At 51.1% G+C, this 21,609-nt stretch overlaps 1 protein-coding gene across 1 annotated transcript in view; it reads right to left on the bottom strand.

Annotated features, from left to right (window-relative positions):
* Window positions 1-21,609, bottom strand: part of TG (thyroglobulin) — a 285,189-nt gene that overhangs the window by 229,815 nt on the left and 33,765 nt on the right. The window contains 6 exon segments of the mRNA NM_001048104.1: window positions 73-243; window positions 4,829-4,978; window positions 12,260-12,484; window positions 13,939-14,095; window positions 15,986-16,140; window positions 17,656-17,868. Coding sequence (NP_001041569.1) covers window positions 73-243; window positions 4,829-4,978; window positions 12,260-12,484; window positions 13,939-14,095; window positions 15,986-16,140; window positions 17,656-17,868 — 1,071 coding nt within the window.

The following is a 21,609-nucleotide window of genomic DNA, read 5'->3' as shown; positions in this document are numbered from 1 at the left end:
CCTTTCCAGGGAGCCCTGGAGAGCACGTGCCCTCTCCCCAGGGCCGTGGCTGATTGCACCCCCAGCACGTACTCTGACACTGGGAGTCGGTGAGCAGAGCCTCCGTTTCCGACCAGGGCAGCCGCCGCCCCTCGCCGTCCACACAGAAGGCCTTCCCGCCGGCCCCGTCCCTCTGGCTGGCTCGGTACTGGCCGTCCTGGTCACACCGCAGGCCCACCTCACTCCTCTGACAGTCGGTGACACCTGGAACCAAGATGCAGACGGGGCATCACCGACGGGACCTGGCTCCGCCCGGCTAACTCCACGCACACACCGTGTTCCCACGCTCCACACGGCATGCAGGGCCCGGGGGGCTCCTTCTCGGATGGGACACCGGGTCTCAATCACAGGCTCTGCTCACATGGTTCCACCCCCAGGTCCTCCTTCTGCTCTGTCTTCAATGAGTTAACCCTTCACCGCCCATCAGCCCTCAGCTCAATCGTCACATCCTCAGGGAGGCCCCAAGCCCCTGACATCCAACTGTCACCCCCTCCCTCCCTCCACACCTCTCTCCTCATTGCCGGAGCACGGTGGTTTTTATTTTCATTTGTCTGTGTGAGTGAAAGGTTGACAACTGCCCGCCTCCCCCTCCCTAGAAGCTCCGAGCCGGCAGGGACCCGATCTGGCTTTGCTCCCTCCTGGATCTCAGTGTCTTGCTCAGTGTCTGACACATAGTACAGGCCACCCCCCACCCCATGAGATGCTGTGATTTATAATAAGAAATGTATATCTGGGCTTCCTTTCCTTTCTGGCACCCAGCCCCTTAGCACGCCTGGCGTTTCCTAAGTGGCAAAAGCCATAAAGGTATCTTTTGTCATGTTCCAGAGGTCACTTTTGGACTGCTCTTAAGGATGCAGGCTGGTTGCCAGGACAACCAACCATGTGATCAGAGTCCTGAAATTCTCAGCATCTCTCCCTGACCTCCACTCACCAGTGGCCAGTGATTTGGTCAGGCTTGCCTATATAATGAAACGCCCATAAAACCCCAAAAGGCTGGGGTTCTGAGAGCTTCCAGGTCAGTGAACACATGGAGATATGGGGAGAGCAGACCCCCTCAAGAGGCATGGAAGTTCCACGCCTTTCCCTGTAAGACACCCTATGCATCCCTTACCTGTCTGTTCCTGGGTTATATCCCATAGAATAAACTACAATCTAGGGAATAAGACATTTTGTGAGTTGCTGTGAGCCACTCTAGCAAATTAATCACACCCAAGGAGGAGGTAGTGGGAGCCTCTGATGTATACCCAGTTGGTGGGAAAGTACACGTAACGATGCAGACTTAGGGTCGGCGCCTGAGCTGAAGGGGTCTGGTGGAGCTTCCAGCACGTAGCTTGTCCACGAGAAGCAGGGGTAGTAGCCTGGGCTTTCAACTGGGGACAGGATGGGGGTGGTGAGATCAGTCTTATAGGGCTGAGGCCTCAACCTGTGGGATCTGGTACTGTCTCTGAGAAGATAGTGTCTAAACTGCTTGTGGTTGGTGTGGGGAGACCCCTCCTACACATACACACACACACACACTGGAATTGGGTCCAGAAACACCCCCCCAGACACAAAAAAACACTCAATAAATACCAGCTGAATCCATGGATAAATCCCTCTATTTGGGGGCTTAAATTATTTCTTCTGCCCAGAAGTCTCACCTCCACCTGCCCCACGGTTAGTCCCCACATGTCTCCCAAGACCTGGTGCTGGCTGCTACAACAGCATATAACAATCACATCCATTGTATTAGTAATTACACACATTCTATCTGTATACTTACACACTTCGTTTCCTATCAGACTCTACACTCTCTGAGGACAGGGAACGTATCTCTACTTGTTTCATACAACCAATAAAAACTTAGCATTAAAAAAAAAGTGGTTAATACATTTTTGGTAATGATCTTAAAAGAGAATACCTGGGCCTGGTTCTCCAGGCCCGGGAAGTAGGTGAAAAAATGTTCTTTCAAGGCAGCCCAGGCCTTGAGAAGATCTAGTTTTCTATGTTCTAAGACTATTAGTCAGATGACTAACCGTGGATTAATCACAACTTTTTGGTGGAGAGATTACAAAGGCTTCTTTTTAAATAGAACGTTCCGCATGCCACACATGCTATGTATGAATTAAAGCATCAAGAAACAAACAAGCCAACAAATAAATAGCTACTCGGTTATCAACAGAAGCTCCAAAATCATCCAGTAGACTTGCAAGAGGAGGAAAGTATTTGTGGGTGAGAACAGTAATACGGATGTCAGCTACGCAGAGGAACTGAGATTCTAGAAGCTAGCCTAACAACAAAAAGAAAATCTTGTAATCACTTGACATCACTTAAAACTTGGCAGACCTTCCTTGGCAGAAGGCAGGAGGGGTCTTCTCTTCCATACGATTCCATCTAAGAACGTAAATCAGGCAAGATGACAGGCTGAATGGTGATGCTAATGAGTCATGGAGATATTCTTAGATACAAACATATACTCAGAGTGTAAACTGTACCCCTGACCCTGGAGACTTATCCACTGGAATCTATTCTGTGACTCAAGGAAGATACCCGGGAGAGTGGTAAGGCTATGACAGCCCTCCACTTCTGCACAGAGAGGCAATCAAAGCTCATCCTCCAAGCGGGATGGGCATGATACTTGTGGCTTCTCTTAAAATATCTTAATGGATTCCACTTAGTTGTGGACCAAATGTTTGCATTCCCTCAAATTCCTATGTTGAAGCTTTAACCTTCCCTGTGGTGGTATTTGGAGGGAGGACCTTGGCGATTAGGTCTAGAAGAGGTCATAAGAGTGGGGTCCCGTGATGGCATCAGTGCCCTTATGAAAGGAGGAAGACTCTGGAGATCCCCCACTCTGTACGCACGCACCAAGGAAAGGATGCATGAGGACACAGCCAGGAAGAGGACCCTCAGTAAGCATCTGACCAGACCAGTGCCCTGATGGTGGACTTCCTGCCTCTAGAACCATGAGAAATAAACATCTGTTGCTGAAGCCACCCAGTCTAGGGTCATTTGTATGGAGCATCCCGAAGTGATTAAGACATGCTTCATAACCATCCTCTGAGCAAGGTATCATGGCTCCATCTAATAGATAAGGAAGCTGACATTCAGAGAAGACACGAGGTACGGCCTCAGTCACAGTGCCAATGGGAATGACTGAGGAACAGCCTGGGTATGACTGGGGCCAAGCCTCAGGCTTCTCCTCTGGCCCTTGTTATTTCTGTAGCAACCCCACTGCCACCCCATAAACATGGATCAGCACATTGCACTGCTCACTTTTCAAGAAAGCTTTCCTCTGGGGGCACTTGGGTGGCTCAGTCAGTTGAGTGTCTGCCTTTGGCACAGGTCATGATCTCAGAGTCCTGGGGTTAAGCTCCAAGTCGGGCTCCCTGCTCCTTGGGAAGTCGGCTTCTCCCTCTCCCTCTGCTTCTGCCCTGCTCATGTTCTCTATCTCTCTCAAATCAATAAATAAAACCTTAACAAAAAGCATTCCTCCAGCAATGTGATAACACTTCGAGTCATCTCATACGTGTGACTAAATCAATGTGTGCAAGCTGAGGGTGATGTCCAGATGTCAGGGACACTCAACCTTCCTGGAGAAGAGTGTAATCTCCAAGAGGAATATCAGACTCGTGACCTATAAAAATCCCTTTGGTTTTCTTAGAAGTCCCACTGCACTCCTAAGGAAACTTACCAGGGAAGGTGGCTTAATCTCTTTTGATTAATTATTTCAACATTCTAAAATCTATTCAGATTTGAAGCATTAATGGCTTGCTTCACGTTAACACAATTTAAGACTAACATGGAAAGGTGCACACAGGGGCACCTGGGGGCTCAATGGTTGAGCATCTGCCTTGAGCTCAGGTCATAATCTCAGGGTCCTGAGACCGAGTCCCACATCGGGCTCCCCCACAGGGAGCCTGCTTCTCCTTCTGTCTGTGTCTCTGCCTCTCTGTGTGTGTCTCTCATGAATAAAAAGATAAAATCTTAAAAAAAAAAAAGGAAGGAAGGAAGAAAGAAAGAAAGATGCACACAATAAGGCACGCTGTGGGTCCTAACTAGGAAAAACCCAACAATACCCAGGTGACTATTAGGTAAGTAGGCCAAGTGAAATCACATGACATATGGGAAAGCCACACATACACACGGTCCTGACAAATTTACAGGGCCTAAAAGGGAATATGAGCTACATACTTGTAATGACTGTGGGTGGAAAATATCTTCCATCTCTCAATCTGATAAGGTTGACTTACAAAAATCAGGAGTTTCAGAATCAGACAATGCCAAGATCAAACAAAGGCCAGTGACGTCACCTCCTAGTTAAGTGACTTTGGTTAAATGACTTCTCTGAGCCATAGCCCTTCTAATCTGTAAACATGTGGCTAATAATATTTACCCAGAAGGGAATTTGATAGAATTTAATGCAATAACATTTATGTGTCTGGGGTCAGACAGATAAAACATCTTGCCGAGATGCTGGCCGAGTATAGGCATTGAGAGGCAGTGCCCCTTTGACTATGACGCTCTGTACTCAATGGTTCTCCACGGTAGGCAATTGTGTGTCCCATTCAAGAGACATTCAGCAATGTCTGGAGACATGTTTGATTGTGACAAGTTGCAGGGAGGGTGTGCTCCTGGCCTCTAATAGGTAAGGGTCAGTGATGTCGCTAAATAAACATCCTGCCATGCACGAGGCAGTCCCCAAGATGAATGCTCTGTCCCCAAGCTTCAATAGTGGCAAGGTTGAGCCACTCTGCTATGTCCTCATTGCATTGTAGGGTTTCTCACACCAGGACCCTGCAGAACTTACAGTGCGTGTGGCTGAAAGCTCCAGGGGAAATGGTCGTTCTGCCCACGGGACATGGGACACAGTCCATGCTCCCTGCCTGTTCTTGGTAGAATCCAACAGGACAGGGAATGCAAATCTCCTTCTGAAAATAGCTTCCTTCGGGACACTTAACTAGAAGAGAGAAACACAGAAATGATGTTAAAGGGAAGCCTCTTGCTTTGTAGTTGTAGGGAAGCCTCAGAACACACAGGGTACGCGAAACCCCAACAGAGCACAAGGGCTCATTCACGTAAACGGTGCTCATGGAGAATCTGCTACGTGTCAGGCTCCAACAATCGAGGCCAAGCTGTGAGAATGGCAGGCAAGGTTCCTGCTCCCCAGGAGGTGACAGGTTAGTAGGATGACAGGGTGTCAGACGATAACCTCAGGTATGGGTAAAGTGAGGCAGGAGAGGAATACATGGAGTGAGGAAGCCCTCTGAAAGGTGATGCTTGACATCAAATGATGGGGAACACCCCAGGCAAGAGGTAGGCAAGAATTCCAAGCAGAGGGCAGAGTGAGGACAAAGGTCTTGAGGTAGGAATGAGTTTGGATTATACAAGGAATAATCATTCGAGGAATGGAAAGCCAGACAAAGCCAGCTACAAAGCCAGACAAAGCTTAGCAGACAAAGGGAAGAATGACATGAGATGAGGTTGGAGGACAACTCGAAAGATGAGGGTCTATGGCTCGGTTACCATGGGAATGCTGCCCTTAGTGAAGGCATGGCGAAGCACAGCTGGGCAGGCAAATTTTGGGGTCAGACAGATTGGCTCAAGTCCCTCTTCCCAGCCTACCCACAGGACTTTGGACTTCTTGGAGGCTCCATTTTCTCCTCCGTGAAAGGTATGAATAAACTATCTCATTGGAATGCACTGATAATGTGCAGAAGGCACAGGTCATAATGCCAGACTCTTGCACATGCTCAACAAATGGTCACTATTTTTTCAAGTTTTGGTTTTAATTCCAGTTGGTCAATATCGTGTTATATTAGCTTCAGGTGGATGGTATCGTGACTGGGAAAATCCATGCATCCCTCCACCCCCACTCCCCGGGCTCATGAGGACACATGCACTCTGTAATCCCCATCACCTATTGAACCCATCCTCCCACCCAACATTATTTTTATACTTGAGGGGGTCCTTCCTTGGAGCCAGCCTCAGTACCCATTCTGTCCGAACAAGGCAATTTCAGCAATTCAGCACCATCACATTTGACTCAGGTAGCCTCCCCCTGTGTTGCTCAGATCCGGGACCACAGTGAGGTGGGACACCCAGCATGTGGGATTTATGGAGGCCCTCACTGTTGAGTTGTTGGGCCTCTGATTTATTCAGAAATGCCAAGTGTGACCCTGAGAGAGAAGCCTCCATGCATCTTGCTCCCAAGATGCCTCATTGGCCTCATCCCTCGCCTCCTTACACTCTCCTGTTAACCTGCAGATCCTCAGAGCTCTCTGTTCCTTTTACTCCCAGTCTTTCCTAACCTGCTTCCTCTAATATGACCTGTGCTGAGAAACCAGAAACTCCAACTGGGGACATGCCTATCTCACAAGAGTTCGAAGTTAGAGCCCAGGAGTTCTGCTCTGAGATTAGTACATGAACTTAGGGGCTGCTGGGTGGCTCAGTGAGTCTGCCTTTGGCTCAGGTCGTGATCTTGGGATCCTGTGATTGAGTCCCATATCGGGCTCCTCCCTCTGCCTATGTCTCTGTCTGTCTGTCTGTCTTTTGTGAATAAATAAATAAAATCTTTAAAAAAATAAGTATGTGAACTTGGCCACATTGATTCTAATAGCTCAGAGCAAGGGTTGGGGAAAGGGTAGTTCTGGGTTGTATTCCCATGAGATTGCCAAATGACTTCCAGAAGTGACCTGCTGGCCAGTGTAGCTGAGCTGAAAGCTTGGCCACCCTCAGGATACTTTCTCTGTGCCTGGCACTCTGCTGGGTGCTTCATGGACGTTTCCGGAAGTTGGCATTTAATCCTTGCTTTGCAGATGAGGAAGCTGAGCCTTGGGACATTCCTGCGTGACTCCCTCGTAGGCTTTTCTGCACAGGGCAGTGGGGAAGTAAAATCAGAGGCTATGCCAAGCATGGTGCCAGACTGTTCCGATGTGTTATCTCCAGGTCCTATGAGAAAGGCACCATCTTCTTTCTAGACTGGAGATTACTGAAGCTCGAGGTCAAGGTGGACCATGTGGTAAGGTCAAAGAGGTGGGATTGAGCCCGGTTCTCTGCAAACCAAAGCCTTCCCTCCATCCGCCAGTCCCACCAGCTTCCCTCGACCAAGAAGCAAGCACAGGCGTGTGGGACGTGGACCAGGGTTGACTTCACCACCGCTGCCTCCGGTACGTACACGTACTTGGCACTTGTGAGTAAATCAGAAACTCAAGACACATCTTGGAAACTGAATGATGTGTTTTCTGGCCTGCTCTAAGCGACCGATACCCTACCCCCCACCCCGCCAAGAGTGGGGTTTCATTACTCCTATGAGTCAGCTCGCCGGTCATCTCGAGTATTTCAACGCCAGGACGGTGACTGTAGTTTCGAGCCGTCTCCAAATTCATTGCTGAAGGAAAACAAAGCCTTCTCTGACAGCTCGAGGGGTCCTGCCTCCAAACCCGACAACCCGACGAAGCGAGCAGGGACTAACTTGGTTGTGAGCACAGAACTCCTAGGCCTCATGATTCTGCGCAAGGAAACTGTGTCCTGCTTCAAAGCCTTTCCACCTGCGGGAAGCTGTGTAGACAGAATGAGGCCGAGGCTCCAATCCTCACCCCTGCCCTGGCAGGTGTGGACTCTCCCTGTCCTCACCCCTCCCCCTGGCAGGTGTGGACTCTCCCTGTCCTCACCCCTCCCCCGGCAGGTGTGGACTCTCCCTGTCCTCACCCCTCCCCCGGCAGGTGTGGACTCTCCCTCCGCACTCCTGCCCTGTGGGCTTTCCAAAACCTTTCTGTCCACAGCCCCAGGTTGGCACTTATCCTTCAATTAACTCCCTCCACGAAATTGTCAGAAGTCCCTTTGGTCTCAGGTCCTTCCTTCATAAAATGAGACAATTTGGCCGATTTGGGTTCGAGAGCCTCCCAAAGCCTCCAGATCATGCTACCCCCTTCCTACCAACCCGTCCGCATGGGCCCCTAACAATGACAGGCACGTCTCGGCTGATGGAAAACATCTGTGAGCAAGTATAACCAGTATCCTTGGCCTGCTTTGCTCAACCTCTTGCCTGGCCCTGTCACCCTCCACCCCGAAATCCTCCCCTGGGGACCCCTAGCAGGGCCCTCCCTTGGCTAGTCCCAGGCCTCTCCCACCCTGGCTCCTGCCTATCTCTCTGGGCACACCTCCTGCCATATCTCCACACACCCCACTCTCCAGCCATATAAACCCCTGCATGAATCTCCATCTCCGAAATGCCCTCCAGCCTTGCAGCTCCCAGCACATTGCAGCACCCAGCACAGATGCACGCGTGCACACACACACACACACATGCACGCACACCCCCCTCCTTGTCACACACACACATGCACGCACACCCCACTCCTTGTCTGCTCTAACCTGAGCAGCAATTCCAGCTCCCCTTTCAAGACTTCGTGCTGCCCCTGCCGCCCCAGCAAGCTTCCCCTGACCACCCTGACTGTGAAGGAAAAGGCTTTCTCCCTGAGACTTAGCTGGCTTTTCGCTTACCTCTCCCCAACCAGACTGGGAGTTCTTTGAAAGCAGGCCTATGACCTTTGTTTCCCTGAGTATGTCACCTGGTGTTTAACACACAATTATGCTTTGAAAGCTTGGATGGATAAACACACGCATAGATGGGAAGAAGGAAGGAAGGGGTGGGGGAGGAAACGAGACCTAACGTATTACTTTGGGGGGGGGAAAAAACCATGGAGAACTAGCTCAATTATAAGAAGTTGGAGTGAATGAGTGAAAGTAAATGCTGTCTGGAACAGAAAATGGAAAATCCAGACAATTTCTCTGAGATTCTCTTTAATGGACCAAACTGGTATGAAGGCTGCCAGCAGGTAATCCTGAAATAATCCTTTTTGACCTCAACAAAGCTGCCAGCAGAGCCCCTACCTCCCTGCAGCATCTGTTCCCTGGATAAAAGCTGCCAGGCCTACATGAGTCACGGGAGGTGGAGAGTCCCCCTCACCCCCTGAGTCACTGCCCTCCAGGGGGATCATACAGATTAGCCCTCCTGACATGACACCAGAAACCTTGCTTCAGCTCCACAGGACAATGCTCTGCTTGTAGCCTCACAGCTGCGTTCCAGATGTGCCTCAGAGGGAAAAAGAGCCGATAAGAATAGATACAAGCATCCAATAGATACAAGCATGATTTCATGAGGGGAGAGGTGTGTGATGCAGAGGACAGATAAGGAATCTGGAATTGGGAGAGCTGAGTTTGGATCCCAGTATGGCCAATTAACACGGCCATTTGTTTAGAGTTGGCCATGTGCGAAGGGATGTACTTGTATCGATTATATGACGCTATGCAAACCACAACCCCCACGGAATAGGTATTATCATCCTGATGCCTAGTAAGGATAAGCAATGTCCAAAGGACCCACATCGAGAAGGTATTGGAGCTAGGACTTGAACCCACCTGGCTTCAAAGAGCAGTTTCCTACTATTCTTAAGCTGCGTATCCCTGGCTACCTCACCCACACTACAGGATTAATAATATCTGACCCACTGCATCAGAGAAATGCTAGGAAGGCCCATATTCACAACAATAACAGGGACCCTGGATGGCTCAGTGGTTGAGCATCTGCCTTCGGCTCAGGGCGAGATCTCAGAGTCCTGGGATCGAGTCCCATATCGGGCTCCCCATAGGGAGCCTGCTTCTTCCTCTGCCTATGTCTCTGCCTCGCTCTGTCTCTCATTAATAAATAAAATCTTTAAAAAATAGAAAATAACAAACAGAAATTATCATTGATTCTGGAGAAAATAAAAAATTGGTGCTGCCTTTGTTAATTCCATTTCAGACCTTTCTAACTATCTGGAGTAAGGAGGTGGGGGTGAATGGCATGATCAATGATTCTTTTGAGTCAATCAAAAGCCACAGCAGCTGCAAAACAGAATGAAGCTTTATCTAGAGCTAGGATTGGCCAATTTTGGTGCGTGACCCAAATGCAACTCACCTTCTGCTTGGCAAATAAATCTTTATTAGAACACACCCATGCTTTTCTCCCTACAATGGCTGAGCTAAGTCATGGGTCAAAAACCATATGGTCTACAAAGCCTAAAATACTTGCATTTCTGGCCCTTGATGGAACAAGGTTGCCAACTCCTGTCCTGTAGCCAGCATAGCCCAGACAAAGCCTTTTACTCCATCCCATTTCCAGGCCACCCTGTGGTCCCCACTCTCTCTGAAGCCCTGCCATCCCGGGTTCTGACACCCAGTGCCCCCACCACTTAACATCCTTCAGATGAGACTGCTGTGCCCCTGGCTTAGCTTCCCAGTGGAGCTGGGCTACTCATCTTGTTAGACATGAAATAATAGCCTATAATCAATAGAGTTCCCGCGAAGGACCAGCACTCTATTTTATATGAAGGAGATGGGCCATGGTTCAGCAGAACCAGTATAGGGTTTCTGACCTTGGCCCCTGACTAGCACGTGTCTCCAGCTCTTGCCCCTCCCTTTCTGGGCTCCACACTCCAGGGGGGGGCACCCAAGTAGGGTTTCCAGATCCCCTTCCCAGGATTCCCTGGGGTGACCATAAAAGCAGATTCTTGCCCTTGCTTTTGCAAATACAGCCTCCAACATACCCCCCCGACACACACACACACACACACACACACACACACGGGAATAGAGCCTAGAGCCTAGGGCACTTCATGGTAAGTCTAAGAACACAATGGTGGGTGTTCTGAACACCTCCATCACTGTGACCCTGTTTCACCTACCCTGGCAGGAGATACCTTCCACTCCTGTTCCTACCTCTTATCCTTTTTATTGGGGCAGCTCTGTGAGGTAGAAAGAGCATGAGCTCTGATCCCAGAAGACCTCAGGTTACATGCCCACAGATGAGTGGTTTTGTGAACCCGAGTCCCTCCTTTGAGTCAGCCTGGCTCTAGACATTATAGACGCATTATTTCATTTCATCTGGAGCCTCAACCTGATCATCTGTCAAATGGCAGAACAATGGATCAACAGGGACCAACATGAGGGGTAAATATTCGTGAAAGTACATTGCAAACCACAAAATCTATAAATATTAGTGGGCGGTGTGTGCAGTGGGTGCGTTTCTGGGTCTCTGTTTTAAGATTTAGCTACATCTTAAATCCAACGTGGAGTTTAGAACTTGGCCTGGATCTCACGAAAGGAAAGGCCATGTAGTTCTTGTGTGGCAACCAACATAAATAATGGAAAAATAAATTACCCAGAAACATCTTCCCTTCCTGTAGGCTCAGCAACAATGCCCCTCTGTCTCATGCCTCAGGGGAGGAAGCCTTCTTGTCGTGAGGCCTTGGAAGTAGGAGGCAGCAAAGATAACCACATCCTGATCCATAGGAGCCACACACACAATAGGTTATATGGCAAAAGGGAAACTGAGTCTACAGATGGAACTCAGGTTGCTAGGCAGCTAACCCAAAGATAGGGAGAGTGTTCTGGATTTCCCAGCTATGTGTGAGCACAAAGGTCCCTAGAAGAGAAAGACAGAATCCAAGGGAGCTGTGACTGTGGAAGGGTGTCCAAAGAGCTATAGCATCACTGCTTCAAGGCTGAAGGAAGGCCACAAGCCAAGACAGGTGGGCAACATCTAGACACTGGAAAATTCAAGGAAACAGATTCTCTCCAGTGGGAATGCAGCCCTGCTGACACCTCAGTTTTAGCCCAGTGAGACCCGATTAAGAAGGCAAACCTACAGAGCTGGAGGATGATAAATGTTGTGTTAGGGCATGGAGTCTGGGGTGACTTGTGATGGTGGCCACGGGGAATTCACGCTGCTTCCATTCTAGAAATTTGCAGGTGCATTCTTGAAAAAACTGCTTCCAAAGCCACAGAGGGTAAGGGTAAGGAAGGACAGCCCTGGTAAACCTTTGCCAGGAATCCCTTCCCCCAAGCATGCCCTGGGCTCATCGATGGCTGTTTGGACGTGGAGCTAACACATTGCCATAACCAGACTAAGAAATGTTGGTGAGCATGCAAGATGCACATCAGCCTTCTCCACAAAGACAGTACAGCCCAGCCCCCAAGAAGTGAGAAGAAGGATCGCTGTATCGTGTCACCTGTGCTCTGGTTTCAGCTGCTACCAGAGGGGGTGAGGACCATGTGCCCCTGCACAGTGGATCACTGAATGACTCTGGCGGAACGGCAAAATGAATGATTCGTTACCCTGTATGTGCGGAGTGACCTGCCTCCAGTGCTCTTGGAGCCTTTTCCACAGCCTCAGTCCCAGGGGAGGGGAAGGACCTACCACACCCCCATGGGTCCTGAGGGGCATTGCTGGGAGCCAAGACTTGGTGGAATCCTTCCAAGCACCCAAACCATGTCCTGGGAGAGGTGCCGAAGCGGTCCCCCTGAAGGAAGTAGATGGAGGTGTCTGCTGGGAAAGTCTTAGAATCCAGGTGAAGCTGGAACCCTCCACTCTGGATCAGATCCGTGAAGCGTCCAATGAGATCCTTGCCAACTAAGGCCTCCTCTGTAAGACACAAGAGGCAGGAGTGTCAGCACTATTCTCTGCAAGGGCCAGAACCACCTAGAATGTCTACATGGAAGGAAGATGTAAGCATTACCTGGTTTCTCGTTTTACAGAGGGAGAAACTGAGGCCCATAGAAGAGGACAGATTAGCCCAATCCTATACAGGAGTCAGAAGCACCACTAGGACTTTAACCCAGATCCCTGGATCCTGTCGTTTCTGTGGCATCATCATGAACCCCACTGGTCCAAGATATCATGTCTTCACCCACTATTGGAAGGGGCTCTGTGTAGATACACAACTATCCCAACGTTTGGCAAGCCACCATCTCTGCACCTCCATCTCCCCAACTGCAAAATGGGGCTGGCAATGCCTCTCTTCAGTGAGTGAGGATTATAAGAGCAAATATGGGTAACGGGACCACTCAAAGAGAAGGCCTAGCCTCCAGGAGGCAACACAGCCTTCCACGTCAGTGGTTGGTTAAATGCTAAAGAGGCCTCCAGCTGTGGTCCCGTATTTCCTAGGAAGAAACCAGAGGGGCGTCACATCTGGAGCTGGGACAGATTCCCGCACACAATGAACTTTCATGCTGCGGCAGGCCATCGTAGAGCCAGCCCAAGGCCTGAAACCATGGTCGTCAGCATGGACGCCAGGAATAAACATCTCCTTCTTTTGCAGAATCACAGATTTTTTTGCAAATCAAAAATTTTGCAAATCTAGAGCCTGAATCTTCCAGGGTCTTTCCAGAGGAGTAAGAAAAGGACGCCTGATTCCTAAAGCTGTTTGGGGGATACTATTGCCATGAGGACTGCAGAATGACAGAGATTCAGTCAGCCCCCTTCAGGGTCACACTCTGGCAGCATCTTCCAGATGCTCCCCCTCATAGAACAGAGGCCCAGCTGCAGCCAGCGCTGACCCTGGGTGTTTAGCTGCTGGATTGTAGAAGAGCAAAGGGGGCTCCCCACCCCCTGGTCAGCAATAGGGGTTATGTCTACACTGGCTCATGGCACAGCCACAACGTCCACACTGCTCCTCCATCTTGCATCCTTCTACTCTCTCAGTTCATCCACACACCTGCCCCGTTTTACACGGTGTAAGAATGGGTTTAAATAGCTTAAGTGGTCTGAGACATTTTATAATTGCAAGGGTGCAGAGCATATATTATAAACCAATTCGGATCTGCCACTCGCCCCCACCCTCCCCTTCTTCACACCTGTCTCCCCCTCTGTGCCTGGGAAATCCAGAGAAGAATTAGAAATTATCCACAGAAAAGCAATTGGGTGCTATTGCTTAACTCTTGTAAGCTACTAGCAGGACACTATTGATTTTTATATACATTTTTAACCATTGGCTCCTCTGACGGCCAGGGATGGAATTCGCTAGATCCTCACAAGGCATCACCTGGCTCCCCCTGACAGATGGAGAAACAGAGCCTCAGAGAAGCTGCACAACGTACCGATGTCATGCAAATCAGGAAGAGAGGCCGGTGGGACATCCTCCAGGTGCAACTTCCACGTGACATTCACTCCTAAACGCTCTCCGGTCACACACTCCACCTGCACCGTGGAGCTGTCGCAGACAGGAATGGAAATGGGGGTCCCCAAAGTCTTTGCCTACATGGAGACAGGTGCCTTTAGCTCAAGAACACAGAGTGGCTGGGGCTTGGGGGTGCTCAGATGATTAGGTGTCTGACGCTTTATTTTGGCTCAGGCTGTGATCTCAGGGTTGTGAGACTGAGCCCCAACTTGGGCGCAGAGCCTGCTCAAGATTCTCCCCTTCCTCTGCCCCTCCCTGCTCTCTCTCAAACACACAAACAAACAATAAAAAAAGAACAGAGTTGGAAGACAGCTTAGCTGAGCCCACATCAGGTTCCAGAATGCGCCCATGCCTTATGTTACTCCCCCCAACCCTCCCTCCAATCCCACCCCAGGGGCCAAAGCTCTACTAACTCTCCTTACCCCTCAGAGGAACACGAGGGGGCCAGTCACCTGGGTACAAATCAAAGTTGAGTCCGGTCCAGGCTGGACTCCTTTTCCCTATTGTGTTAGTATATGATTACAACCTGTCCTGACCACCTTATGGTCTGACTTTATCGCTGACAGTGCTCAGTGCCTGCAACCATGCCTAGCCTGTGATAGGCACCCAAATGTTTGTTAAATGGGAGAATAAAGGAACGGACGAGCAAATTTGGTGTAATTAGAGTCCAAATCTAGATCTGGACTTAGCTCTGTGAAATCTTGGGCAATTTACTGAGCCTCACTGAGCTTTTAGTTCACACACTTATAAACCAAGAGCTACTGATGCTCACCTGAGCAGGGTGCTATGATAATGAGAGAGAAGGAATACAGAGCTTCTAGCACACACCAGGAACCCAGCCTGGGCTCAGTAATTAATACATATTACTGCTATTGTTGCCAAGTACATTTCTTTGGATAAAAGGGGGCAATCTATGATTCTATTTGTCTTAGAATCACAACTCTGTGCTGTTGGTTTTGTGAAAAAGTATGTTCTCCAAAATTCTTAGCATAAGGTGCTAAAACTGGGCTGCTCTTTGAGATGACAAGTTTGGGGCAGAACAAGAATTTGTTAAATTGAGTGGCTATTTTTTTGGGGGGGAGGGTTAAGATATGTTTATTTGAAAGAGAAAGAGAAGTAGCACATGAGCAGGGGAGGAGCAGAGGGAGAGGGAGAGAGAGAGAGAGAATCTCAAGCAGACTCTTTGCTGAGTGCAGAGCCTGATGCAGGGCTTGAGCCCTGGACCCTGAGGTCATGACCTGAGCCAAAATCAAGAGTTGGATGCTTAACCAACTGAGCCACCCAGGTGCCCCTAATTGAGGGACTTCTAAAGACTTCTCCCCTGAATACTTGTGACTTGGAATCACAGGAGCCTTTACCATCTATAGGAAAAAACTCTGATATTCATTATTCATGGTACTAGGTCTGTCTGCTGGCACACGCTATCTTCCTTCCAGGGAGGATCCGTAAGGCCTTCCAGCGGGTTTGTTAAAGACACGTCTGGCACAGTGGTTCAGGGAGTACATGCTGGCCTTTCAGTCTTCCTGCACCCTGTTCCCGGGCTCTTCCTCTGAAGGTGGTGGTCGTACTACACAAGCTGCCCAGCTCTGTCCTCGAGTCATCTGCTGAGCTCTACAATTCCCAGCTGTGTGACTCTGGACAGCCATGTTCACACTCTGGGCTTCACCCCCCTCATCCACAAAACGGGAGTACCAATAGGGTCCCCATGAAGATCGCTACTCCATGCCAACACCGCACTGTGCCTGGCACATCATGGGTGCTCAGCGCATGTTTGGTTTAACATCTCTATGTAGAAAGGATGGCCAGGGATGAGTACGGATTCCACCCCCGCCACTACGTGACCAGCCTTGGCCAAAGTACTTTCTTGTTTGCCTATGGGTAAAACAAGTGAGAGCTGAACCCTAGGTCTATTTGAGCCCTGAGCCCAGCCCAAGCACCCCCACTCATGCAGAAGGTCAGCCACATACCTGGATCTGACAAAAACCACGGGCCTCGAGCTCGTCTGCTAGAAAGACCTGGAAGGCCGGCAGCAAGCCCGCGTAGTCGGCGCTGCACATCTTGCCTGGCGGGAGCTGGAGCTGGAACTGCCCTTGGGTCTGAAAGGTCTGCCACAGGTGGGGCCCTGCAGGTGAGCGCCAGAGGTCAGCAGACGCAGGCAACAGACCCGTGGGACTTTTTTCTTTCCTTTGGTTTATCCTCTGCACAAAGAATCCTCCCTCATGTAGCTTAGACCACACGAGCAGTACCATCCACACCGTCGTACTCGGAGTCTGAACACTTCCTGGCATGACGGCTTGTCTCTGAAAGTACTTAGCACCCTTTTGGCAAGCTCAGTCCTGCCTCAGCCTCTAAACCAGGCTGCTCTACATTTTGGGGGTCCTGGACCTTCTTCTTGGAAAATCTTCCATCTTCTCTCACTTTCACACGGGGCCACTATGATTTCGCCAGTGAAGCGGGGACACCACAGACTATACGAAAGACATACTCTAAGGTTGTTCAGTGCACAGCCTACACAGTCATACACAGTGGCCCTGCACACAACTTTAAGAGCTCAAGACCCATGTCCCTCTTCTCCCAAGTGTCCTGCTCTAGATCCAGTCTTGACAAGCCTGATCTTAGTCTCAGCTTAAGCCACTTCATCACAGGCAGGTGGACAGACCACTTATTTGTTCGAATCACATTGACCTTTCTCTGGATTACATTTTTTAGGGCGGGCGGGGATGACACAAAGGGAGAGAGAGAATCCTAAGTAGGCTGTATGCCCAGTACAGAGCCCAATGCAGGGCTCGATCCCACCACCCTGAGATCATGACCTGACCCAAAATCAAGAGTGAGATGCTTAAATAACTGAGCCACCCAGGTGGCTCTCTGGATACCATTTTCTATCCCAGAAAGCTTTTCCATAAATACTGTCTTTTGACAGCCACCCAGAGCCTTGTGACAGTCCCAGGATCTGGGTCTCTCTCTCAGATACCCCTCCAGGGCCCTGGGAGGACTCAGTGCCGGGTCCCAGCACCCGCCCCTGCCCTGCCAGGCTGTGAGTAACCATGGTCAGCCTCAGCCAAGGCAGCTGCAGTCAGAGCTCGAAGTTGCCTCACAGCCGTGTGGGCATGCAAACAGGCACAGTGGGCGAGCAGGAGAGGAACTCGGCAGATATTCAGACAGCCCAGACCCACAGCCACCAAAACTGATGTCCCCAGGAGCAGGGTCCAGGCCCCAGCACTGCCAACCACTAGCCTGGAGCCCCAGATGGACCCGGGGGAGAGGCTGGTGAGTCGGCGTCACTCCCAGAGGCCAGGCAAACAGCTCCGAGTATGTCAACCCCACAGTGACCAATATGCCCATTGGAACACCTACCTCCTGAATATGCTCCTGGAGCCAAGCTATCCCAGGAGAGCCCAACAAGAGGGCAGATTCTCCCAAGGAGCAGATTGCTCCAGAGAAGCCCCAAATAAAGCTTAACCAGAGGAGTCTCTGAAGCACATCTGCTCCTTCTAGAAGAACGTGCTTCCCTGGGGCCTCTCTCCTGCTCCTGAGGCCACCTGGCTTACCACGGGAATGCTACCCTCGGGCGGGGAAGATGCAGGTGCTTGGCCCCGAGCCCCAGGAGAAAGCAGGGCGCTGGGGGGACACTCACGCTGGCAGGCCTGGGGCTGCGGCGGCTGTGACAGCCAGCGACCCTCCTCGAGGCTACACACCAGCGGCCCTGGCAGGAACGCACTCCGGTAGCCCCGGCGACACAGCAGCTGGCACCGCTGGACGGGGGCCCCTCCCGGGCCCGAGGCTCGCTCACACACGATCACTCCACCGTCCACATCCGTCGTGTTGAACGGCAGTGGGCACCGGGGGCCTAGAAGGAAAGAGGGCACTGTAGGCGCCACCTGCACAAGGGGGCTCTGACCCCTGCCCCCTCCGCCGCCCCTCTTCTTGGGCGACCCCATCCGCTCTGCTTTAACAGACTCCTGAGCAGGAACCACTCACAGATCTCCGTCTCCTGCGTGGAGCCTCTGAGCTCCTTCCCACCAGCAAGTCCAGTTCCCAACTGGTCTTCTCCACCTCAAAGCCAGCATGCCAGACCTCCTCGCCTGCAGCCGGGTCTGCTCCCACCTCAGTGTCCCCAGCTCAACACGTGGCATCCTGAGCCTGACACGTGGCAATCTCCCAGACGGTCCCATGCCCTCTGCCCAGAGCCAGCGAGGCCTGCTGATGACCTTCCTGACTTTCCATCCCCAGGGCACCCCCTTCATTTGGGCATCAGCCACCTGTTCCCAAACTGCTACCTACAGAAGCTTCCACAGCCGCCTTTCTGCTCCTACAGCCAACGCAGGCCCCACTGCCGGCAGAGAAGCCTCGGGGAAGCTGGACATGGCTCTCAATTGCCCTGAGGACCCACTGGCCCGCCGTCCCCCTCTGGTCTCGTCCCCTCCAGCCCCTCTGCCTCCGCAGGACTGCTGAGCCCCGAACACAGCCGGCCTGCACACCCCAAGCCCTTCCCTCCTGGGATCGAGTCCCGCATCGGGCTCCCTGCCCAGCTGCCTACAGGGCTCCTGTTCTCACCCTCCATCATCAGCTCAGCATCTCCTGCTTTCTACCACCTTCCGTGGCCCTCGCAGGTGGGCGTAGCGAGCTCTCAGGCCTCCTGCTGTCTACCATCCAAGACTCATCGTCCGCACACTGCTCTCCCCAGCACGCGGAGCCATGGCAGGAAAGGGGGGCTCTCCTCTGTTCTCCCATAACACAAGCTCTGGGAATATGTGTTAAATAAGTGGGCGAACAAGTAAATGAAAGGACACACTCAGTGAGACACTGTCATACTTGAGCAGGGGGTTAGTTCGGTCACTCTCGGGCACAGCCCCTGCTGCCGGTGCTTGTCTGGTTTTGACATCTGCGATGTGATTCGAGGGGGCGTGGGGCCTCAGAGATGGAGAGCGACCCATTCCGACCTCCAGGGTACGGCCTGGCTTTCTTTTAATACCAACGTGGGGCTCGGGCCGAGGCTTTGCAGTGATCAGCAGTGGGCTTATGGAGTTGGCTCTCACCAAGTGCCGGGTGTCTGTGGGCACGGCCAGAGTCAGCCTGTGGGCTCCGGGGCCAGCCTGCCAGGCTTTGAATCCTGGCTCAATCATTTCCCACCTGAGCATCCTACAGCATGTTAATTAACTCCTCTGTGACTCAGTTTCCTCACCCATAAAATGACGAGGGCAGCAATGATGCCCACCTCCTAAGGACGGTGTGAATCAAAATGAATTAAGGCATGTGAAGAGCTCAGAAGAGCCACTGGCATGTAATAAGTGGCCGTTCCTGTTGGTCGTTATTATTATTAATAACCCCAAGAAGACTACATTAGTGCCTGCACTGGAAATTTTAGGGTGTGAATGAACCCTTTCAGAACAAAGAAAGAGCATTTGGCACGCCACAAGGGTAAGCCTCCCACAGCCATCCTGTCTGAGAGTCGCCAGGAATTTCCAAAGTCATGAGAAGAGTCCGTCATGGTCAATATTTCGTTGCACCAAGACAAGCCCGTGAAGTAGGCAGCCCTGGTATTATCATCCCCCCTTTACAGATGAAGAAACTGAGTTTTGAGGGTTTGGAGGGACAGAGCCAGCCCTTGGGCACAGGTCCTCTGAATCTCACTGCCACCGTGGCAGGCAAGGGCCGCGCTTCCCCTTCCTGGGTGCTGCTCAGAGATGGGAACCCCCTCCACTGTCCCTTCCTCCGTGCTCCCCAGGCACCAGCATATCCCCTTTGGAGCCCTCCACACTGGTGTTACAATGGCCCGCCGATATCTCCAAGGGCCCGGCTCTATTCTGGCTCCGGCAGGGGTCATCTCAGAGGAGCTAAGTGACCTGCCCAGGGACACTCAGCTCGGTCACCGTGTGCTGGAGCTGCCGTGAGGGCCTCCCCTGAACTGATTTCACCTTCAAAGCAACTTTGTGAGGTGGGATTGTTGCCACTGTCGCCGCACAGGTGAGGCCACAGGTGAGCGCGGGGAGGGTAATCCTTCTGCCCTGAGTCCTAGGGGCCTGAGCCCTAGTCCCCTGAGGCTGTGCTCCGAACCACCAGGCTGAGAAGTTGACAGAGACTATCTGAATGAATCCTGACAATGACTCGAGAAATTGCTACAGGGCTCCCTGTCCACTGCACAGACTGGGAAGCTGAGGCCAGAGAGGTTAAGGGACCAGCCCGAGGTCACCCAGCGAGGGGGTGGAAGCGTTGACGAACATTCAGGTCAGCCTAGCCCCCACACCCGAGTTTCCTCCTCCACGCTCTGCAGATCCACCCTTCTTGATGCTGGCTGTCCGGCTTGCTAGCTGTGTGACTTTGGGCATGGTCACAAGTGTCTTCCATAATACAGGGAGATGGGACTGTTCTATTTATCTACACCGTTGGGAGGCGAAGCTGAAATGAGTGATGTGAAAAGCACCTCCTAGCAGGTAAATCTCTGACGCACGAGCTGCTGTCATGGAATCCTGCAGGGCCACGTTGTATAGGGTCTTCCCCAAACCTTACAAGAGCTGTGCTCCCAGACCTGCTCCTGAAGAGGACCCATCGGTCTATTTCCTCGGTCCCAGACACTGAGGGCCACTCTCAGATGCGGATGGATGGATCCGTCCAAGCAGTCTGGATGTCGACTGCTTCCACCCCGACTAAGGCTACACTGCACCTATGCGGGAAGCACAGGGCAAGGCGTCCTGCCCATAAAGACCCGCAGAGCGCCTCCTACAACCCGTGCACGGTGACAGGTGCTGAGGGCCACAGCGATGAGCCTGATGGGGTCCTGCCTTGTCCAGGCTCTGGGCAGAGGGACACACTGGGACCTGGGAGGAAAGGCGTGTGGGGAAAGGCGTGGGCACACCACAGGAAGGGGAAGACACAAAAGGGAAGGAGGCCCACAAAGACAGGAGACAGCTCTTCCTTCCCACTCTTCTTTCACGGGCTCCCCATTTCTTTACAAACATAAATAGAGGGGACATCTGTGTGGCTCTGTGGTTGAGCATCTCCCTTTGGTTCAGACCATGATCCGGGGTCCTGGGGTCGAGTCCCACATTGGGTTCCCTGCGAGGAGCCTCCTTCTCCCTTTGCCTGTGTCTCTGCCTCTTTCTGTGTGTCTCTCATGAATAAATAAATAAAATCTTTAAAATTTATGAAAATAAACATATATATATACATATATGTATATATATTTATATATAAATCCACAGGAATTCTTTTGACACATATAACCCACTATATATATATATATATATATATATATATATATATATATATATGCCTAACGAAACATCTCCGCAGTCCCAGAATGTTGCTGACAGACTATGAAATTTTAAAATAAAGCAATCAACCAATAAGGACAGCGAAGGAAAGGCAACTGCACTAAAATCAGATTCACAGCGCAGTATTTCTCACTCCTACCAGACGCAATGCCCGAATTTGCAATAAATATTTTTGCAGCATCTCCCTTTACTGTCCTGAAATGGAATTCACTGATTCTAAGCTACTTGCTCACATATAAATTTTAAGGCGGCTATAACGTCCTACGGCTTGAGTATATAGGAGAAATAAAAGGTAAGTAACTGAGAATCAGGTAATA

This window comes from Canis lupus, chromosome 13 (genome assembly GCF_011100685.1).
Source record: "Canis lupus familiaris isolate Mischka breed German Shepherd chromosome 13, alternate assembly UU_Cfam_GSD_1.0, whole genome shotgun sequence".
Taxonomy (NCBI): domain Eukaryota; kingdom Metazoa; phylum Chordata; class Mammalia; order Carnivora; family Canidae; genus Canis; species Canis lupus.
This window is presented reverse-complemented; position numbering and strand designations above follow the sequence as displayed.